Source organism: Erpetoichthys calabaricus, chromosome 2 (genome assembly GCF_900747795.2).
Source record: "Erpetoichthys calabaricus chromosome 2, fErpCal1.3, whole genome shotgun sequence".
NCBI classification, from domain to species: domain Eukaryota; kingdom Metazoa; phylum Chordata; class Cladistia; order Polypteriformes; family Polypteridae; genus Erpetoichthys; species Erpetoichthys calabaricus.
The window spans coordinates 319,722,032-319,744,232 of record NC_041395.2 but is presented as its reverse complement, the minus strand read 5'-3'; the positions used below and the strand labels follow the sequence as shown (position 1 = coordinate 319,744,232).

The 22,201-nt window shown below is 44.2% G+C and overlaps 1 protein-coding gene across 1 annotated transcript in view; it reads right to left on the bottom strand.

Moving 5' to 3' along the window:
- Window positions 1–22,201, bottom strand: part of tet1 (tet methylcytosine dioxygenase 1) — a 226,208-nt gene that overhangs the window by 196,992 nt on the left and 7,015 nt on the right. The window contains exon 2 of the mRNA XM_051923345.1: window positions 9,563–11,383. Coding sequence (XP_051779305.1) covers window positions 9,563–11,083 — 1,521 coding nt within the window. The 5' untranslated portion in view covers window positions 11,084–11,383. The remainder of the gene's footprint in view (window positions 1–9,562; window positions 11,384–22,201) is intronic.

Genomic DNA, 22,201 nt, shown 5'->3' with positions numbered 1-22,201 from the left:
AAGACCACACACATCTCCAATAGTGCAGTCACACATTCAGGCGATTTAAATGGAGACAAGTCGTCACCATTGACAAGTGTCCCACACTGAACATGGAGCAGAGAAAGCAAAGGAGAGTCGTCTGAGGAGAACAGGGAAAAAAGTCTAGACAAAAACAAGTAGACCATCACCAAGCAGCTTGATGTTCCTGTGACAACAGTTAAAAATATTATGAAGAAGTTTAAAGTCGATGGGACTGTAGCCAACATCCCTGGACGTGGCCGCAGGAGGAAAATCAACCCCAGCATTGTGAGAATGGCAGACAAAGAGCTAAAGGCAACTTCCAAAGAGATACAAGCTGAACTCCAAAGTCAAAGTCCAGCGGTGTCTGATCACACCATCCATTGCCTTTTGAATAACAGTGGGCTGAATGGCAGAAGACCCAGGAGGACTCCACATAAAAAAGACAGACTAGAATTTGCTAAAATACATATTTGACCAGACACAATGTTTCTGGGAGCATGTCCTTTGAACAGATGAGACAAAACTGTCAAGTCACATCAGCTCTGTGTCCATAGATGAAAAAAATGAAGCTTTCAAACAAAAGAACATCAGAAGTACAGAGAAACATGGAGGAGGCTTGCTTATGTGTTGGGGCTGCTTTGCTGTGTCTGGCATAGTTTGCCTTGAATCTGTGCAGGAAACAATGAAATCTGAAGACTGTCAAGACATTCTGGAGTGAAACGTACTGGCCAGTGTCAGAAAGCTGTGTCAGTCACCGGTCACGGACCCTCCAACAGTGTAATGAGCCAAAACACACAGCTGAAAGCACCCAAGAGTGGCTAAGAACAAAACACTGGACTATTCTGAAGTTGCCTTTCCTATCGAACATCTGTGGAAAGAAGTGAAACATGCAGTCTGGAGAAGACCCCCTGACACAGCTGGAGCAGTTCGCTCAGGATGAGTGGGCCAAACTACATGTGGACAGGTGTGGAAGTCTCATGGAGAGCTCCAGGACACGGCCGTCTTAACACAGGTGGCGCAGTGGTAGTGCTGCTGCTTTGCAGTAAGGAGACTGTGGAAGATTGTGGGTTCGCTTCCCGGTTCCTCCCTGTGTGGATAGCGCTTTGAGTACTGAGAAAAGCGCTATATAAATGTAATGAATTATTATTATTATTATTAACGTCTGGGGACCCCAGCGCACGGCTTTGCCCGGGGGCCTATAACGCTGTTAAGGCTCTCGTTTGCAGTGATCACAAATTCTAAATGTTGTGCAACAAAACATGAAGTTAAGGGTCCCGTCATTTTTCTCCATGCCATTTTCATTTGTGTTGAATCAAAACTCTAAAGCAAAGTCTGATTTCTGTTCAGTAAACAATGATGGGTGCCAATGACTTTTGTCAGTTTCAAGTTATTTCACAGACAATTGCCGGTTCTTCAGTTTTCGTGACAGATTTGTCCACATGTGTATTTATTAAGGAGTTATTATTATTAATTTTATTTCCTTTTAACAATGTAACATTTTCTACATTCTGTTGTGGAGTCACCCTACCTTTGATGGGTGGTGTCTCCATGTTGACGTCTCAGCTGAAGTGCGCTGAGGTATTCCTGAGAGCATAAAGTGCCTGTCGCCAGGTTTACTTGTGTATGGCAGCCATAAACGTGGGGCTCAGCTGATAATTTCAATCTGCTTTTACACTTTTCGGTATTATTTTTACTTGTGGACTCATGGTTGACGACAGCCCTTTAACAGGATGTTGTATGACATTGGTGAACCCACAATGACGTCACTTTCCAGCTCTCTCACTTAAAATACAAACACACACGATAATAAGCCGTTTTTATAGCATTAATTAAATCGAAAGAGAAACAAATTAATCACCAGAGACAAAGGAAAGGACTCATTTAAAGTTTGGCAGTTTAACACGTGTGTGTGTGTGTGTGTGTGTGTAGATGAATAAAGAAAACTTACAGCAGGCCTGCCCACCTTCAGCCCTGGAGGACCACCACGGCTGTAACTAGAAGTCAATTACAGTTCAAGTGACGCCTTTGCAGTTCATTTTCGTTAACTCGCTTGCTAAGATTCTCACTTCTTTTTGGTTTCTAGTTGCTTCTTAACAAAGAGATGCAAAGCAGCCGTCTCACGTGGATGGGCCCACTTACACCTGTGTCTGTGTTTCTTTGTTTAAAGTGCGCACTTGCAGTGAAAGTGAAGGACCGAAAAGGACTTAATCTGCTCAGGCCCCCCATTATTTAGACCAGGGGTGTTGAACTCCGGGCCTGGAGGGCCGCAGTGGCTACGGGTTTTCATTCTAACCCTTTTCCTAATCAGTGAGCAGTTTTCACTGCTAATTAACTCCTTTTTCCCTTCATTTCAATAGCCCTGTTTTTAAGGATTCAGTCCTCTGAATTGATTTGTTTCTTCATTAAATGGCAGCCAAACAGAAATGAGACGTGAAACGAGCCAACAGATGACCAGCTAAACTGGAATTTCAAACTCCAACCAATTTCACTCCAACCAGTCTCTTAATGAGAAGCTGATTCTTGCTGTTAATTAAGCCTGTTACTTAATTCAATGGCTTGTTGCTGCTCTCATTCTGCCACAACAGACATTTCCAAATCTGTTGTTTTTCTGTCATATGGTGGCTTGTTTGATGTCTCATTATTGTTTGGCTACTAATTAAGGAAAAAGAGACAACTAAGGGGCCTGAGTCAAGTTAATTAAAACTAAAATAAAAGAAGTTAATCAGCAGTAAGAATGAAAGTAAGAATGAAAACATGCATCCACTGCGGCCCTCGAGGACCAGAGTTCGACACCTGTGGTTTAGACGATACCCTTGGATAGAATGGCCAGACTGGGCAGGACGAGGATAATTAACTGCTAGGTAAAGTTTAAATAGCAGGGTGGGCCTTGTATGAAGGGGGCTTGGCTGTAACAGTCTAAGATGTAAACTGTTTCTGGTATTGTATCATCTGCGTAGATGAGAGGCTTGTGTAAAAATGACTGCAGTATATCTCAACGTATGCAGCTTGAGCCAGGGGCCGAGGTTCAGTCCTACTAATCAGAGTAACAAATGCAATGCTGTAGTGCAGCAGTCTCAAAACACGCGGTGCTGCCTCCTGATCTGTCCTGACATAGACACCGAGGGGCACCACCTCTCTATGTTTAAACTGATAAGACGCCCGTCCTTCCGGTGCCTGTGCCCTTGCCCAGGAGTAATGTTGTCCAACATCCACAAGAGCATGGGAATGTTTGATGAACAAAGGAAAGTGGCCAGCATTGGAGAGAAAACAGCGTGAGTCACACATCTGTGCATCCGGGCGTCATGCTGTCCACAACAGGGCTGGGATGTCCGACGATGAAAGGCAACAAGACATATGAATAAAGGGGGATGTAAGGCACATCCTGTGAACAGAGGTTCATAAATGCACAGCACGATTGAATCAGACGGCCTTAGCATTGTACCATGAAGTTTACGCCACGCTGGTGAGGCCTCATCTGGAGTACTGGGTGCAGTTCTGGTCTCCAGGCTACAAAAAGGACATAGCAGCACTAGAAAAGGTCCAGAGAAGAGCGACTAGGCTGATTCAGGGCTACATGGGATGAATTAGGAGGAAAGATTAAAAGAGCTGAGCCTTTACAGAGATTAAGAGGAGACCTGACTGAAGTGTTTAAAATTATGAAGGGAATCAGTCCAGTGGATCAAGATGGTGACTTTAAAATGAGTTCATCAAGAACATGGGGACACAGTTGGAAACTTGTTAAGGGGAAATGGTGCACAGACATTAGGAAGTTTTCTTTACACAGAGAACCACAGACACTTGGAATAAGCGACCAAGTAATGTGGTAGACAGTAAGGCTTTTGGGACTTTCAAAACTCGACTTGATGTTGTTTTAGAAGAATTAAGTGGATAGGACTGGTGAGGTTTGTTGAGCTGAATGGCCTGTTCTCGTTTAGTTTGTTCTGATTTTCTAATAATTTTCTAATTCTAATAATTTTTTCTGATAATTTTTATAAGCCCTTACACATGCAAACCACAGAGAGGTAACATTAGAAGAGAGAAACCTTAAAAACTAGCTGTGGTCAGAAAGAAAAAGGCCGTCCACATGTCTTTAGTGCATCCATCCAAATTCACAATCCACTCTGTCCAGTACAGGTTTATGGGGAACTGGAATAAAAGACACAAGGCAAGAGCTGAATCTCTGCCAAATGTCAGTCTCTCGTGGGCTCTTCTGGGCAAACACCCACACTCATTAGCCAAAGACACCACACAGTGTCCTCTCCTGTTATAATGCATACAAGCTGTGATATCCATCTAAGGCGGGTTGAAATCTAAGTAATCAAAGTAGACACTGCAGCATTAATGTTTGTAGTCCACCATCTATTGGTATTTTGTAATGCATACAGTAAGAAAATGCATTCCAACAGATGGCACATCATGAACGTTTGTAGTAATAAAATACATTACTATAAATGTTTGCAATGCACCATCTGTTGGAATGGAAAATGCAATGCAATATATATTATATTATATGCCATTTGGTACAGGATTCTTAAAAAGCAGTATTAATGTTTATAGAGCACCATCTGTTGGAGTGACAAATGCAATAAATATGTCTGCATTATATGCCATTTGTTTTTGGATTTATATAAAGCAGTGTTAATGTTTCTGATGCACCATCTGTTAAAATGGCAAAGACGATGCATATGTCTACATTATACAGTATTCCATTTGATTTTGGATTTATACAAAGCAGTGTTCATGTTTGTGATGCACCATCTCTTGGAATGACAAATGCACTTCATATGTCTGTTATATGCCATTTGGTATAGGATTTATAAAAAAGCAGTGTTAATGTTTGCTATGTGCCATCTATTGGAATGGACAATGCAATGCATGTGGATATATTATATACTATTTGGTATTGGTTTATAAAATGCAGTGCCAACTTTTGTGATGCACCATCTGCTGGAATGACATATGCAATGATTTTATTACAATGACCAGACGGACACACCGACACTTGTCCTTTTATTAAGAGGGATGCAGATATATTTCTGTGCACATAATGCATGGTTTTATGTTCATCATTGTGTTTTGTGCATGCAATGTTTTGATTTACTATGCTGTGTCTATATATTAGTGCCCAGTGCCCTTTACTATCTGTCATATATAGTGCCTTTCGTATCTGTTTGTCTCTCTGTCCACAGTATTATATAACTCCTGCCTAATCTATCTGATATCTACTATTCTACTTTATAAAATGTAAATGTAAAAGTAATTTCCCATTGCATCAGAGAGTAGTGATGGTCTGCATGTCTCTAGGACTTCACAAAGCAAACATGTTAAATAATTACAAGTTGCTTGAGAAGGGAATCTCCTTGTAAATAGCCAACCCCAAGGAGACTTCTGTGGTGTTCTGAGCCTTCTGTGGCCCCCTTTTTGATGCTCAGAGTGTCTGACCCTCTGTGAAGGGGGCTGTTGACAATTCCTCAGCAGGGCACAGGTATGTTCCAGGTAAGATTCGATATTCTCATTTTAGTTTTTGCTTTGTAAAACCAACATTGTTGTAAAATCAAACGTATACATGCTGGGAATGAAGGCACAGAGGAAAAAGAAAGCGCACTCAGCCTTTGCACCATCACTATAGAGTAATGGTTCTTTTATTTTCTTTCATTTTTTTTCTTGACCCAAATTTGGCTTATTTGTGTCTGCGAGACCCCGAGGTTACAATGAAGGAATACTGTTTGCCTGAACTACTAAGACACTCTGCAAACCATATGTAACACTTTCCCAATGATTGCAATTTTGAATCTTGACTCTGTGCAAACCAAAAATCAAATAACACGCCACCTGACCCACAGTATCAGAACCGATGCCATTGAGCGTTTACAGGCAGTGTGGTGTAGTACATTAGTACTTGTCCTTAAATCGGTCCTCCTATCACTTTCATGTAATTCAGAGTTGCAGCAGGTCAGACTCATCCCAGTAACACCAAGTCCTGGACGATGTGCCAGTCCATCTGAGCTCCCTACCTAGTATTAGGGCCAAGCCAGGGTTATGTTAAAGTGCTTCTTTTTATCTTCTCTGTTCTGTTTTCATTATCATGCATTGCTTTCCATTGCTTTATTGTTTTGTTCATTTATTATTTATGGTCTATTTGTGTATTTTCTGTTAGTTTTATTCTATTATTATTTAGTTTCTATGCATGCTATCCTGTTTTCGGCTGTTACTTTTATGTTATATGTGGATTAGTCAAGAGGCGGAGCCACCTGTCCATCATTGTTAAGGGACCGCCCCCAGACCCATAAAGTCCGGCATGGTTAATGTTGAATGTGCTCTGGTTATTACGGCTTTTGATCCTTTTTTGGATTTTTTTCATTGGCTTTAGTCCTTTTTTTGCTTTGGAGAGAATGTTAGGCAAGCCCCTTTTTATTTTGAACCCTTTGTAGTATTTTTCCTTTTCATGCAATACATCCTCCTTTATAAAGATTCCTTGTTGCCCTGCTCTGTACAAGCCAGGGGTTCATGGTAATCCTCTCCCTTGTGGGGCATTCCGATTGTGTTTTGGGACTTTACAGAATACAGATTTGAACTCTGAGGCTAGGCTGCCCTTCTTCTGGTCTGCTCTCCTGAGTGTTTTGGAAGCCTCACCCCACCTTGGCAGATTGTGAGATAAATCACAATACTTAGTGTTTCTTAAACCTGTGAAGGGGTTGCAAGCCTTATGGAGATCAATTTACAGAGAACACAAGAAAAGGATTTTGAGGTTGAAAATTTTAAAGTTGCGCGCCTGTTTCTGGCCAGCCTCTTACTCCATGCCCTCTGGTATCTTGGCTTTACAACCCAGAAGAAACGTCATAATGGTGCCCGCTGGGACCGGCTAATGATGAAGGCGCATCGGTGTGCAGGAAAAAGTGGCGCTGCCTTCTTTTCTTTGGCATGGCACATGAGACTTACAGCTGCAGCTACGGTAATACTTAGCAATTCAGCCAAAGGGTGAGATTCCTACGTCTGTATATACTGTAGACCTGTTTGTAAGTATTCATCTTTTATTATTCTCATGTTATAAATAAACTGCACTACTGTTTCACATAGCACCTTTTGTAAATTAGAGCAGGCATGTGGGGGTTATTTGTTGAAATACAGCCCGTCTCCACATGTGAACCACAAACAGTGAAGGCTGACTTGTGTGCACCTTTGCCAGATTATGAAGTTACTTAACGAATTGAAATCCAGACTCATTTATTGTTCTGCTGACCTGGCGAGACAGATACTGTATCTCACAGACGTGGCTGATGCACACGATTTTTATTCCTTGCCCCATGAAAATAAATGGAGAGTCCCGACTTCTTTCCTACACTGGTTCACGACCTTTTGTGTTCCTTACTTTACATGATTTATAAACTTTCCTCATAAAATGTTGTGTGACCACATCTCCGCTTTATGTGCTGCGCCACCCTCCACTACTCCATTCTTCTTTCAATAGTACAACATTTACAAAGAACAATTCTAATGCTTTTCAAATGCCACTCTTCTCCTCCTCAGACCATCAACCCATACAACTCGTTCCCATCCTTCTTTCTACAGATTACGAACAAGGGCCAGAATATTGTTTAGGGTCACAAATGGAGTGCACTTTCCTGAAATCTCTCCTCAACCAGTGTGTCAAGTAGTCTTTATTCTGAAAAAAGTATGCATTTGTTTTTTAAATAACACTAGATAGCTTTGCCCTCCTCTCGCTTCGCTCACCAACCCCCTCCATTCCCCCCAGCCTGTGCTATGCGCCAGCCACTTCGTGTCTTTTCTGCTTGCGTTGTGAAGAGGGGGGCTGAACGCACCCCAAGGAGACGCGGCCGCTCCTCTGAAACCCCCTCTTAAGCGGTGATACAATGGGAAACAGATACAGTTTTTTTTTATCTCCTCTTTGCTCGATCAGCTGCTGGCTTGCTGCTCCTGCTGCTCAGCGTGATCTGCATCTCGTGCGGCGCTTCGAACATTTAAAAGCCTGTACAGCAGCTGTCCTTTTGTCTCATTGCCTTGTCTCTCTTCTCCCCCAGACATCCTCAAACACTATGCCACCTCTTTTCTCTGTTCCGTTAATTTCACCGAGTCATATTTTCCGTTTGTTTGCGCTAATGCGATCTTTACTCTCATTTTTTTGAGACTTTCGAATTTTAGTACTTCCATTATCTCTAACCTGCTCTGCATGTGTATCACGCCAACGTTTCTGAATTCTTTACAACGTTCTACTTTGTCATCATCTACTCTTTGTCTTTTTCTGGTTAAAACTCTTGACACAAAGTCTAGTCTTGTGGGACGTGAAAGTGCCTCTCTGAGAAGGTCACGTCTCGACCCAAGTTTTTTTTTATATAATAGAGAGATATATACGTCAATATATACATGAAATCCAACGTATGTCTGTCTATCTGTCTTCTTTTCATGAGAGAATTACTTAACGGATTTAAATTTGTTTTTTTTTCTAGAATTTCCTTGAAAATTCCGGTTGATTTTACGACTTCTCTCATCATGCTAAGCATCAGAGTTTGTTTGCACGAGCGATACATTCGCGCTAATTCGAGAGAGAGGCTGCGGGCTGAGGAGACAGGGATGAGTGACGTCAGGAGTGGGGATCCAGGCGGGGCCCTCCTCATTCAGTGCCAACCTCCGTTCAAGTCGGTCTACTCCTGGCCACGTTTTGGAGTGTAAGTCGTCTCCGCTTAGCTAGCAATACCTGTTTGTTTATTGATTTTTAAAGTCAGTCCTGTTTCACTACTACGTGGGCGGAGCCACGGGGGGCGGCTAGTATATAAACCGTTAAGTTCTCCCGTGGATAAGTCGGGGCTTGATTTTACCGTATAATTTCTGGTATTTTATAATGTTGGTCGTATAAGTCGAATGCGGAAAACTCACGCTGTTGGTCCAAGAGATTATGATATGCTGACAGTCACCTGAGAGAGTAACCACGGAGTACATGGCCTTTTATTTCTATGTATTGTGTCTACATGACCACACGGTAATACCTGAACTATTACGAAGCGATGTTTGCTCTGTTTTATGTTTTTTGTATCTCACACCCTCAATACACCTTTATCGTAAGAGCATCTCTTATCTACGATGGAGCGTTCAATCAGAAGAAAATATGAAGCTGGTTTTAAATTAAAAGTCATTGAAGTAGTGAAAGAAATTGGCAACCGCGCTGCTGCAACAAAATTTGATGTGTCTGAAAAACTGATGTGAGATTGGAGGAGGCAAGAAGATGTAAAAAAGAAATGTAAGTGTTGTATTTTTGAACAGGCGTATAAGTCGGTTTCTGATTTTATAATTTACTTATATGTGAGTATATACTGTGTATATATACACAAGGGATAATTAGGGAAAAAAACGAGGAAACACGAGTGAAAACAAAGCAAAACCCTGTGGGCTGTATCTCCATCCGAGGTGACATTAGGCTGCTAACAGGACCTTTGAGTTCGATCGACGGCAAATGAAACAAGACCCTGGGTCAACACTGAGGGCGACCCTTCCTAACTTGGCCTCGGAGGTCAGCCTTTTCACGTGAGCGTCGGGCGAATCCTACCTCATCGGCTGAGCATGTTGCTGGCTTCTTCTTCAGCTCGTTACATTTCCTCAGCTTGCATATCTGGTGTCCAGTTTTGCGGTTGCGACAGCAGCTACACTCCCCGCAGTTAACCTTCCTGAGGCAGGGCTCACAAGCTCCACACCGCCGCCGTTTCTTTTTCACCAGTCCGTGAGGATGAGGAGGGGTTGGGTTAGACGTAGAATTGCAGGCTGTCACAGGAGACACGGGGCGTGAGGAAGAGCAGGAGGAAACCACCGATGCCCCGACGTCTGTGCCCAGAGATCTTTGGTTGTCCTCGAGGTGGGAGAGGGGACTTTCCAAGCCCAAGAAGGGTTTTGTTTCAATGCCCATTTTGGAAATGGAATCTGCTTTGGCATGGAGAACAGTCGATTCTGCTCCGCTTTCAAAGGTTAACACTGACTTGCGAAGACCCGTTTGCGTTGGCCAGGTCTGCAGGTTGCTGGCCACACATGTGAAGGTGTTGCTCAGTTTTTCCAACATTTTTACTGGGCTTTGGCTCTCTGAACTGGGAAGTGAGTTTCCTTTCACGTAGGGGGGCTGAGTGCTGCCCCCATTCGCCCACTTCTGGAAGCTTAGTACAGAAGGCAAATGGCTCTGTGAGGCATCGTCAGTGCAGCAAGAAGTCGTGCGGGGGTCCGCCTCCTCAGTGGGATGCGCCTCTTTGACATCACTGTCTTTGCACATTGAGCTTAAATGAGGAGATTCTGATGTGTTGGTTGAGCTGATGGACACCTGAATACCAAAGTCCAAATTTCTGGCACCTTCTTCTTTTTGTTCAGTGGATACGCCTGGAAGGAAAGCGTCACTCTGCTCTGCACTTTCTGGCTTGGGTGCCACCAGGTTTTTGGGTTGCTCTTCATCTGTGCTCGGCCCAGTCTGTGGAGAGCAGTGAGTTGAACCAGCGACCAGGGTGTGGACTGTGGTGACGGCTCCAGGGCCCATGCCAGTGCCTCCATTTTCCTTTTGTTTAGCGCCGGACTCTGCTTCACAGGGGGCCAGTTCAGCCCGCTCACATTGTCCTTCGTTAACTGTGGCAGCAAGGTCCCCATCATCTTGTGCTTTCGCTTCGTCCTTGGGATTGCTTTTCACTTTAGAGGGTTGTCTTCTGCTAGGCTCTGGCAAATCTGGGAGGCCTTGAAGGAGCGGAGAGAAGCACCATGACCTCCTCAAGCACGGAAAGTTGGCAAACCGCTCCCGGTTAGCGGACTGCCTCGTCCTTACTGCCCCCAGTGCAGGCGAGGTGTTTGTGATGGTGCCGTATAACTCCTGCAGAGCCGCACTGGGTGCACGGTTGACTTTCTTCACCTCCTTAGTCGCCTGACTTCTGCTCTGTGCCGACGGTTTAGACCTCCATTTGTCTTCATTCCTCTGAAGGGATGCTTTGCCCTGATGTTTATTTGAGTTAAAGGTCTGCCTCTTGACTGTGCAAACATCTCTCTTGGCATCTGATCTAGCCCTGGGTTCCGTTTTGTTGGAATTTTTGGTAGAACGAGGCATAGTTGCACTCAAAAGGAATGAAAGGGGAATGAGTTAAGGGCACAGGCATGGGCGCAGCAAATTCAGGGGAACAAGACGAGAAGGTGCAGGCTGGGAGAGGTGGGCATGGTGAAGAGGAGGTTAGCTGCCTGGTAGTGGAAAGCTGCTTACTTCTGCCTTGTGCTCTTCTTTCTGGATTACCATGAAGAGGAGGAGGAGTCGTCTCTCGGATGGGACCGCCGTCTTGGTCCAAAGTCAAAACAAAGCTGACATCCTTACTGCTTCATCCTTTAGGCTTTGGTGACCGTGTGTGTGGCAGACCTGCAATTAAAGAAAATGATGTTAACTCTAAAGGAGACGATGTGTGATTACGCACAAAACCAGGGATGTCACCCGCTCAAGAGCCGAGACAAAAACAGCTCAGAGCAACCCACAAAAACACTTAATGAAGATCACAAAAGAAAAAGTGTTTGGAGCACGGAAGGTGTTGAAGGGTCTTCACCAGAAGACAACTGCCCACCTCCTCTTTAACTTCTACTCCTGGGTGTGCGAGACACCGCATGGTAATCAGTGCATCAGTGCTGGCTGAACCCTGAAACCTTAGGCCGCGTCCACATCACTAGACGTTCGTTTTAAAATGCAGTTTACGTTTTTCACCTTTTGGCCACACTACCCCGACGTTACAAACCTCAGAAAATGGAGACTTCTGAAAACACTCTACAGCACCATAAACTCCTGAAAATGGAGGCTCGGCCTTGACATGTGGACGGTTGAAAGCATAGACTTTCAGAAATGCAGACTCTAATCGCACTCTGATCTGTCCATGCTTATTAGGTAGCCCCTTCCTGATTGGATCCTGCTCACTGCAATGTGCTGTTCACTGGATGCTCAAACTGTTCTTTACACGGTTTCCAGTTAATCCAAAATGCTGATGCAAGAATTATTACAAGAACAAGAAAATACGAACACATAACTCCAGTTCTTAAATCCTTACACTGGCTCCCGGTTAAGTTTAGGGCAGAATTCAAAATCCTCCTTTTAACATATAAAGCATTAAATGGCCGAGGTCCGGCTTATTTATCTGAACTTATCATGACTTATAAACCAGAACGCACATTAAGATCTCAAGATGCTGGTCTGCTTATGATTCCAAAGATTAATAAAATAACAGTGGGAGGTCGAGCTTTTAGTTACAGGGGGCCCTAAACTGTGGAATGGTCTGCCTGCTACTATAAGAGATGCCCCTTCAGTCTCAGCTTTTAAATCCCGGCTGAAGACTCACTACTTCAGTTTAGCACACCCTGACTAGAGCTGCTGATTAACTGTACAGACTGCATCTCTATTGTGAGTCATTAGCACTAAAACATAAGTAACATGATAGTTAGAATTTGTTACTAACCCTCATCTATTCTGTCTTTCTTCTCAGTACTCAAATGTAGCACTTGGTGCCATGGCCCACCTGCCAAATTGTTTTGCCTGCCTAAGGTAAAGTCATCTCTGATGGAGGATCGCAGGAATCGTGGGGTAGAGGGGTCCTTTCATTGGATTGGCTGGCCCAGCGCTGTCTCAGCTGTGGAATGGCCAATAGGGGGAGGCAGCTTGATGGCTGAGGTCTCCAGGACTCTAAACAAATCCAAATCATATTATGGGATATCATCTACTGTTGAATTCTGCTCTGTACTTGTAATATTTCTATTGCACTATTATAGTGTATTGAGGGTTACTTGTGTTCTGTTCTGTGTATTGTGTTGCATTCACCCCCTTTTTTGACACCCACTGCACACCCACCCTACCTGGTAAGGGGTCTCTCTTTGATCTGCCTTTCCCAAGGTTTCTTCCTTTTTTTCCCTATAAGAGTTTTTTTTTGGAGTTTTTCCTTGTTTTCTTAGAGAGTCAAGGCTGGGGGGCTGTCAAAAGACAGGGCCTGTTAAAACCCATTGAGGCACTTCTTGTGTGATTTTGGGCTATACAAGAAATAAATTGTATTGTATTATAATTGTATTGTCACATCTCATTCCCTGACTGGTCAACCTGAACAGAAGATTCCAACACAGCGGACACAGAAGTTTTCCTTTCATTGGTACTTGTTGTGTAGTCCACCTGGACGGATCTAATCTGCAATTTGTACAGTTTGAATGCTGCAGAAAAGGCCAATAATTTACTGGTCACTACAGTTTTGTGATAAATCCTGTGGCTGGTGGCATTACTGTCCCTTCAAGGATATTTTTCATCCAGAGTGCACAAGCCAAGTGCAGGTGAACGTCTTCGTCAAATGCGTTTTCTGACATTTTAGTGTGGACAGAGATACTTTAACAAATGACGTGAAAACACAAGTGTGGACATTGTTTAAAAACGTTGTAGTGCCGATGTAGCCTGAGTATGGTACTAAGAAAAATACAATTAATTTGCAATGGAGAAAGCTGTCATTTAAGATATACATGATGCTGAGCAGACACATGGTATCACACCTGGATATACAAACAGAGACCACCTCACCTTGTACTTCTGGCCAGCGTCATGCAGAATGACCGCTTATCAGGAGACATGCGACTTAAGATACAGTGTGTGCAATTTAAAATGTCAAAGTGCCTTGAGCATGGGAAAGGCGCCATAGAAATAAAATGTACAGGATGAGTCAAAATGAAGTACCACATTACTCAAGGTCATTGTGTGAGGTAGTGGCAGCCGAGTAGGTTGGGGTGGGGATCCTTTGATAGATGATCCCTTGTAGTTTTCAGTCGGCAACATGGCTTGTTCTGTTGCGCACCGTGGTTTCGCTGTTGAAGTGTTCTTCAAAAACAACGAACATGCCTTCTGAACGCACTTCAGCATTCCTCCTAGCGGTGACGTCCCAAATCAGAAAACAGTTCTTCAGTGGGTGGCTAAATTTAGACAGACGGGTACAACATTGAACAGAAAATCTCCAGGCTACCCTCGGACTGTACGAATTCCTGAAAACATCCGAACTGTAAGGGCACCAAGTTTGCAATCTCCTAGACGTTCAGCTTGCAAACATTTCCAACATGTCTTTGAGGAGGATTTGGCATGAGGACCTTAATTTCCATCCATACAACTCCCTGAGAGAGACTGGGAGAGCCGTAGAGAGTTGCGCGTGAACATTCTGCAAACCGTTCATCGAGATGCCATCATCATGTGCAGCGGCGAGGCACATTTCTATTTGAATGGTTGCGCAAATAAGCAAAATTTTTGCAATTGGGATGAAACCAACCCTCATGAACTTCATCAGAGACCCCTGCACAGTGAGCACACGTGTTACAGATTGGTACGCCACTGCAGAATTTGCCATAGTTTAACTTTTTGAGTAGGGGGGAGCAACGGTCACCACCACTTCAGAACTTTACATTGAAATGCTAAGAGAACTTTTTGTGGCCCCATCTGGAAGAAATGGATGTGGTGGATGCCTGGTTTCAAGAGGATGGAGCAACAGATCATACAGCATGGAGATCCATGCAAGTTTTGCGAGAGATGTTTATTTTACGGGGAAGCTGATCTCCCATGGCGATTTCGGGTGGCCTTCACGTTTGCCTGATCTCGCGCCGTGTGATTTCTTCTTGTGTGGCTATCTCAAGTCCAATCTCAAAATCATGAAGTCCTCAAGGATGCTATTCGCCATGAAATCGTCGCTATTCCACCTTGAAAGAGTCATTCGTTCAGAAATCGTCTCACGGAGTGTATCGCTAATGATGGCCTCCACCTTGAAGATATCATTTTTAAAACAGTGAACAAAATCTATTTTGTATACCCTTTGTGGTATCGTAATGAAATTTATTTGATCTTGTAACGTTTTTGTAGATTAAACATTTGAAATGTGGCACTTCTTCGTGGCTCACCCGCTATTATTATTACATTATAATTTCATCACGTGGATTAAGCTAATTAGATGACAAGACGCAGTCTGCCACCCTGTCACATAATACTGTTAGTGAAGAGCATGGACTGCAGAAGCAGCTGATTATTGTGGTATATCATGGTCTCCATCACCTTCTGTTACCACCGTGACTTTCTCCATCATCACTGCAACCCAAGTAAGCACTAAGACCACCGTGCAGCTCCTACTTGTACTTTTGTTTTCCCTAAAAGTCTCAGCCCCCAGGATGTGCACTCCCTCTTTGTCACAAGGGATGCTGCTATGACACTTTCTCACAAACCCAGTAAGGGGTATGTTTTCAAAATTTACTTACACAGATGCCCCACCATTTTGATTTGTTGGGTCCAAAGGGTTAGTAGCTCTGTCACGATTCTGCTTATGTTTTGTTAGTTTTTCCAGGAGAAGAATCTTTTTGTTTTTTCTGAACATCCTATTGTTTTTCCAGGGAGAGTGAAGATTGGAGATGTTAGGTTCAGTTTTGTTTTGTTTCTCACAGGACAACTGAAAAACAGAGTGAGACAGTGAGAAATAAGTGAGAAAGTGAAACAGCATGAGTGAGAGGGACACTGAGAGAGTGAGAAAAAGTGAGAGAGAGAGGAATGAGAGAGTAAAGAGAGACACAGGGAGTGAGAGCGAGACTGAGAAAAAGTGAGCAAGAGAGTGACAGAAAAAAGAGCGAGAGTGAGAAAGAAAAAGAAACAGTGTCAGTGAGAGAGAGAGAGAGTAAGGAAAGAGAGACAGTGAACTTGAGAGTGAGAGCAACTGAGAAAAAAATGAGTGAGAGAAAAAGTGAGTAAGTGAGTGAGAGAAAAAACAGTGAGTGAGAAAGAGAGAGTGAGAGAGAGTAAGTGAGAAAGAGAAACTGTGTGTGAGAGAGACACTGAGAGAGTGAGATTGAGAAAACATAAGAGAGAGAGGGGGACTAAGAAAAAGTGAGCAAGAGAGTGAGAGAAGAAAGAGTGAGTGAGCAAGAGCTTGAGAGGGAGTGAGTGAGAAAGTGAAACAGTGTGAGTGAGAGAGACACCAAGAGAGTGAGAGAGTAAGGAAAGTGAGACAGTCACCTGGAGAGTGAGAGCGAGACTGAGAAAAAATGAGTTTTGTGCTGAAACCGCCATCAGTTAGTGGCACTGCGTTTTGATCGTTTTCAGGAGGTGCTGGTCCAGGATTTGTGCCAGCCTGATGCCCAGTGCTGCTGGGTCATGCCCGCTCTCAATGCAAAGCAGCAGCCAAGATGCCAAGGGGCAGGGACTGGGGAATGCCAAGTGTGGATGGTGATAATGCAACAAGCTGGACGGTGAATCTGTGTGTGTGCCGGGGGCCTGCGGGACAACGACACGTGAAAGTCCCACAGACTTTGAAACAGGAGGCGAAAATTGCAAATCGCTAAAACAAATCTGAAAGAGTCGAAACTGAAATGTGATGGAAACTGAAACAATGGGAGGGCTGTAAATAGTTACTGATGGTGTGTTTCTTTAAGAGTTTTTATTGGTATTTCTTGATTTCTGCACAGTGAACTGGCAGTGTGGTTTTGCTCCTCATGCCTGGGAAGAGGAATTATAATAATAAAGCAAAGAATAAGATGAAGGGCGCTTCTCACATGAATGAGCTCTTTCCTGAGAAAGGCAGTAACATTATGTCGGCTGTCTGGAATTGATTGGGATATGAAAGATCGGATGTTGAACAAACAAAAGTTTTAAAAAGAAAAGAACATCCAGTTTGTTTCAGCACTTAAAACTGAAACGGCAGAATGGAACCAATGAAAGAAAGCAACAGCTCCGGAATCTTCTTTGACCTGCTTCAGAATGACCCCCACATGGCGTCCTCCTGGTCATACATCCCATTAGACTCCCATGTGATCCCATGTGATTACTTTAGGAGCACAGCGTGCCATGTCTGGGGCTGAGGGAAGAATACGCCGGAGCTGTCCACCACGCCTTCTTACCCTGCAATGGCCGGCTGTACTGGACAGCTGGAGGGCTATCAGAGGAAGGACTCCTCTACCGGTGGGCACTCTGGAGACCTGCAGTTATAATACAGGGAAGACACTGGCTGATGTGCTCTGCAAGATAAAGTGTTTGAAGAAAAATAAGAAAAAGAAAAATCACCTGCAGTATGGTGGTCTGAGGTATAAGAAACAGCAGTGGGGGCTGCAGAATAAAGAATAAGTCGTAAAGAAAACTGCAGAGTTAAAAGAACGACCCTGTAAGTGGTGTGAAAGAAGTGTGGAGGCCACAGGGAGGAAGAACAAGGCCTGCAAATGCATAATCAAAGTACAGTAATCCCTTGTAATTCAAGGGGGGTTAGGGGTGCAGGACCCCCATGAATATGAAATTCTGTGAATATGTTTAATCCTATGATTATTGTATATTCTAAATACGATGCAAAAAGTTGTGAGAAATGCAAAATGGAACGATCCCCACACAATTATATCCCATATGTGAGACTGGCTACCGATGTGTGGCGTCCCCGAGACAAAGAGTATACTGTAACTCAGGAGCTCTTTAGTGAACTGTAAGTTTTTACAAAATTTTACTTACTACAATAAATGTATGTGTATATTTATGGTAGTAAATGACCAAAATGACTATCACTACTTATACAAAGGAAGTCCAACAAAACATGAAGCACAAAACAATGACCGATAAGCACTGACACCACAGGGCAGTTTCGCAGATGCCAATGATGGAGGTGTAGTTTTGAAGTGAAATCCCATGTGACCCACCGCCTGAAAGTTATTTTAAGTTTTGTCCTACCATGACGCTCATGTAAAGTGAAGATTCATAGAGGTTGGACGAAGATGATTTCCAACCCAGATGAATTCACATGAACAAGTGGGCACAGGACGAGACCGTAAATCCATCCGTTCATCCTCTTCCGCTTATCCGAGATCGGGTCATGGGGGCAGCAGCTTGAGCAGAGATGCCCAGACTTCCCTCTCCCCGGCCACTTCTTCTAGCTCTTCCGGGGGAATCCCGAGGCGTTCCCAGGCCAGCCGAGAGACATAGTCCCTCCAGGCTGTACTGGGTCTTCCCCGGGGCCTCCTCCCGGTTAGATGTGCCCGGAACACCTCACCAGGGAGGCGTCCAGGAGGCATCCTGATCAGATGCCCAAGCCACTTCATCTGACTCCTTTCGATGCGGAGGAGCATTAGCTCTACTCTGAGCCCCTCCAGGATGACCACTATTCTCACCCTATCTTTAACGGAAAGCCCAGACACCCTGCGGAGGAAGCTCATTTCAGCCGCTTGTATTCGTGATCTCGCTCTTTTGGTCACTACCCACAGCTCATGACCATAGATGAGGGTAGGAACGTAGATCGATGGGTAAATTGAGAGCTTTGCCTTATGGCTCAGCTCCTTTTTCGCTACGACAGACCGATGCAGAGCCAACATCACTCCCCTCCTCAAGCCGCCACCTTATCGTGATGGAGGGGTTTGCGTGTCCCAATGATCCTAGGAGCTCTGCTGTTAGGGGCTTTATGTCCCTGGCAGGGTCACCCAAGGCAAACTGGTCCTAGGTGAGGGATGTGACAAAGAGAGATTCAGAAAACCTCCTATGATGAACAAAAACTTCCGATGGCGTTTTCTCTCACCGGGATGCGGGTCACCAGGTCCCCTCTCTGGAGCCAGGCATAGCCCGAAGAGGCAATGTGGGTCCCCCTTCCCATGGGCTCACCTCCTGTAGGAGGAACCAAGGAGGTTGGGTGCAGTGTGAGACGGGTGGTAGCCGAAGGCGGGGACCTTGACGGTCCCATCCTCGGCTACAGAAGCAGGCTCTTGGGACATGGAATGTCACCGTAAATCCAGAGAAAACTAATCCAATGGGTTTAATTGTGCAGTTAAGTGTTGAAACAAAAAGACACCACTGACTGGGCACCTAGCAGCACTCACGGCAACTGCTGTAGCTGCCCAATGATGCAGTACTTTGGGGGGTTGCTGGGATTTGCAGTCCATTTAAATAGCAGGGCTACTTCCTCTGCAGTTTTCACAAAAGCTGCAAAATAATTTCCATTTCATTTTCGATGACAAAATCACGAACTGTCGGATCTGTGAATTGTAAACCCACGAATCGCAAGTGCTGGCCTGTACCAAAATAAAAAAACTAAAAAAAATTACAGGTGAAGAAGTCTGGACAGAAAAAAGTTTGCTTATTCTGCAACGTTTCTCATTGACAATAAAAAATGTATGTTTCCTATTTCTAGGAAGGATGTGGATAAAGTTGTATTTTCAATTTGTAAATTCAGGACATTCTCATAATTTTGTATTTTTTCTTCTCAGGAATAGTTAAAAGTGATTTCTGTATTAAAATAGTTAAATACATCTTGAATCATTCATCAAGTTAGAACAATTAAGTTTTAGTTTTATGCTACGTCAGGTCAGGTTGGGCACTGGTACAGCGGGTTGTCACACCCACCACACAATGAAACAGCTCGGGATCCTGTTTGGCAGTCCCCCCCGCTGACATGTGCTCCAGTCCCACCCTCTACAAATGACCCTCTATCTGCTCCAGCCAGGTATTACGAGGGCGTCCCCTTGGCCTGGTCCAAACACTTGGGTCCTCAACAATGAGGGTCCTGTGAGCCGGATCACCCTCGGGTAATGGCGCCACATGAGATCACTGCACCATTACAAGAACATACTGCGCAACAGGATTTAAAATTATGTGAGACAGCAGGCAGGACGGGATGAAACTTTGAGGGAACGAGAGCTAAAATGTCTGTCTCCGTGGAAGAAGTCACCCAAGGGGCCTGCTAACATACTGGAGGAAACTTTCTGAATGAAGGATTTCCGTTAGTCAACCACATGCTAGCTGATAGATAAGTAGGATATACAGATGGAAAAGGAACACAACACAACCTCCATTGCTGAAACAAGCAAATGAGAATAATAGGAGAACAAAACAGTTAACAACGACAAAGCTGGAAGACAACATCAAATGTGAACATGAACAACAGTCTTCAGTGACCACCACAGACACCACTGGTTCACTAAGCCAAAGAGCCCCTGAATCAGCATTTGTCCGATTTTATCCCATTCCTGCAGAAGGGTCTGATGAAGTTGCTGGCCATTGGCAGGCAGAAGGTCATAGCCCTGACCATTGTGATGCAGGGGATACCAGAGGTGTTGAGGTCAGGAGAGACGACAGGACAAGGCAAGACCTCCTCTCCAACATGCATTCCTCGTGTGGCCTGGCAGTGTCCTGCTGTAGGGTGAGACGTCTAGGAGGTGTGAGCAGAGGGACTCTGGTGGGTCACTTTGCTCAAAGCCAGCAGCATGAAGCCTTTTCCTAACCACTGATGTTTCACATCTGAAAGATCTCTCAGATGGACCAGTCTGATATGTTCACCCTGCTCTGCGTTTGGTCAGTCAAAGCCAATCACATCTTGAACGCTCAAGATCTGCTGGAGCCTTTAATGCAGTCGGGACATGGTGAAGTGGCTTAGTCCATAGTGTGGAGTGACACTGGCACACAATAAAGATGCTGATAAATTGAACCATGCTTTTGTTTTCAGTCAACTAGATTACTGCAATGCTCTTCTCTCAGGACCACCCAAAAAAGACATAAATCGATTGCAACGAGTGCAGAATGAAGCTGCTAGAATCTTAACTAGGAAAAGAAAATCTGAGCACATCTCTCCAGTTTTGATGTCATTACACTGGTTACCTGTGTCATTCAGAATTGACTTTAAAATACTGTTTATGGGTTACAAAGTCTTAAATAATCTCGTTCCATCTTATATTTCGGAATGTCTTACACCTTACACTCCAAATCGTAACCTTAGATCTTCAAATGAGTGTCTACTTAGAATTCCAAGAGCTAAACTTAAAAGAAGTGGTGAGGCGGCCTTCTGCTGTTATGCACCTAAAATCTGGAATAGCTTGCCAATAGGAATTCATCAGGCTAATACAGTGGAGCACTTTAAAAAACTGCTGAACACACATTACTTTAACATGGCCTTCTCATAACTTCATCTTAGTTAATTCCTGATGTTCTGTATATTCATTTAATTATCATTATTATTCATGGTGGCTCCAAAATCCGTACTAACCCCCATTCTCTCTTCTGTTCTTTTTCCAGTTTTCTGTGGTGGCGATCTGCGCCACCACCACCTAATCAAAGCACCGTGATGTCCCTACATTGATGGATTAAAGACCAGAAGTCCACATGACCGTCATCATCAAGTTCTTCCATGAGAACCCTGAATACCATGAGGACTGATTGAGGTCATTTCTGTTAGGTAGAATGCCTAGAGGGGGCTGGGTGGTCCCATGGCCTGGAACCCCTGTGGATTTTATTTTTACTCCGGCCGTCTGGAGTTTGTTTTTTTCTGTCCTCACTGGCCATCGGACCCTACTTTTATTCTATGTTAATTAGTGTTCTCTTACTTTAATTCTTATTTTGTCTTTTTTTCGCTTTCTTCATCATGTAAAGCACTTTGAGCTACATTATTTGTATAAAAATGTTCTATATAAATAAATGTTGTTGTTGTTGTCTGCTGTATGCCAGTGGTCCTCTCCCTTGTCTCTGGAATGCACAATAAAGTCACCAAGTGTGGCCTGTGCCTCTCTGAGGCTAAGGATCTGCGCTGGTATCCGAAAGGTTGACGGTTTGAATCCCTGTTACTGCCAAAAGAGATCCTGCTCTGCTGAGCCCTTGAGCAAGACCCTCAACCTGCAATTGCTCCTGGGGCACTGTACAATAGCTGACCCTGCACTCTGACCCCAAGGGGTATGCAAAAACAAACAAATTCCATCCATCCATTATCCAAATCCACTACATCCTAACTACAGGGTCACGGGGGTCTGCTGGAGCCAATCCCAGCCAACACAGGGCACATGGCAGGAAACAAACCCCGGGCAGGGCGCCAGCCCACCGCAGGGCACACACACACACACTAGGGCCAATTTAGAATCGCCAATGCACCTAACCTGCATGTCTTTGGACTGTGGGAGGAAACCCACGCAGACACGGGGAGAACATGCAAACTCCACGCAGGGAGGACCCGGGAAATGAACCCGGCTCTCCTAACTGCGAGGCAGCAGCGCTACCCACTGTGCCACCGTGCCGCCCAAAACAAATTCCTAATACAAGAAATTGTATAAGGTGAAATAAAAAACAAAAAAGTGATCTGATCAGGACTTCCTTGGAGTAAAAATACATCTCACATGCTTTTTATTTGGCAATTTGCAAACTGGATGGCTGGTATGACATGAAACTGACAAGCTTTTTGTGAAATTACACAAACTAGAG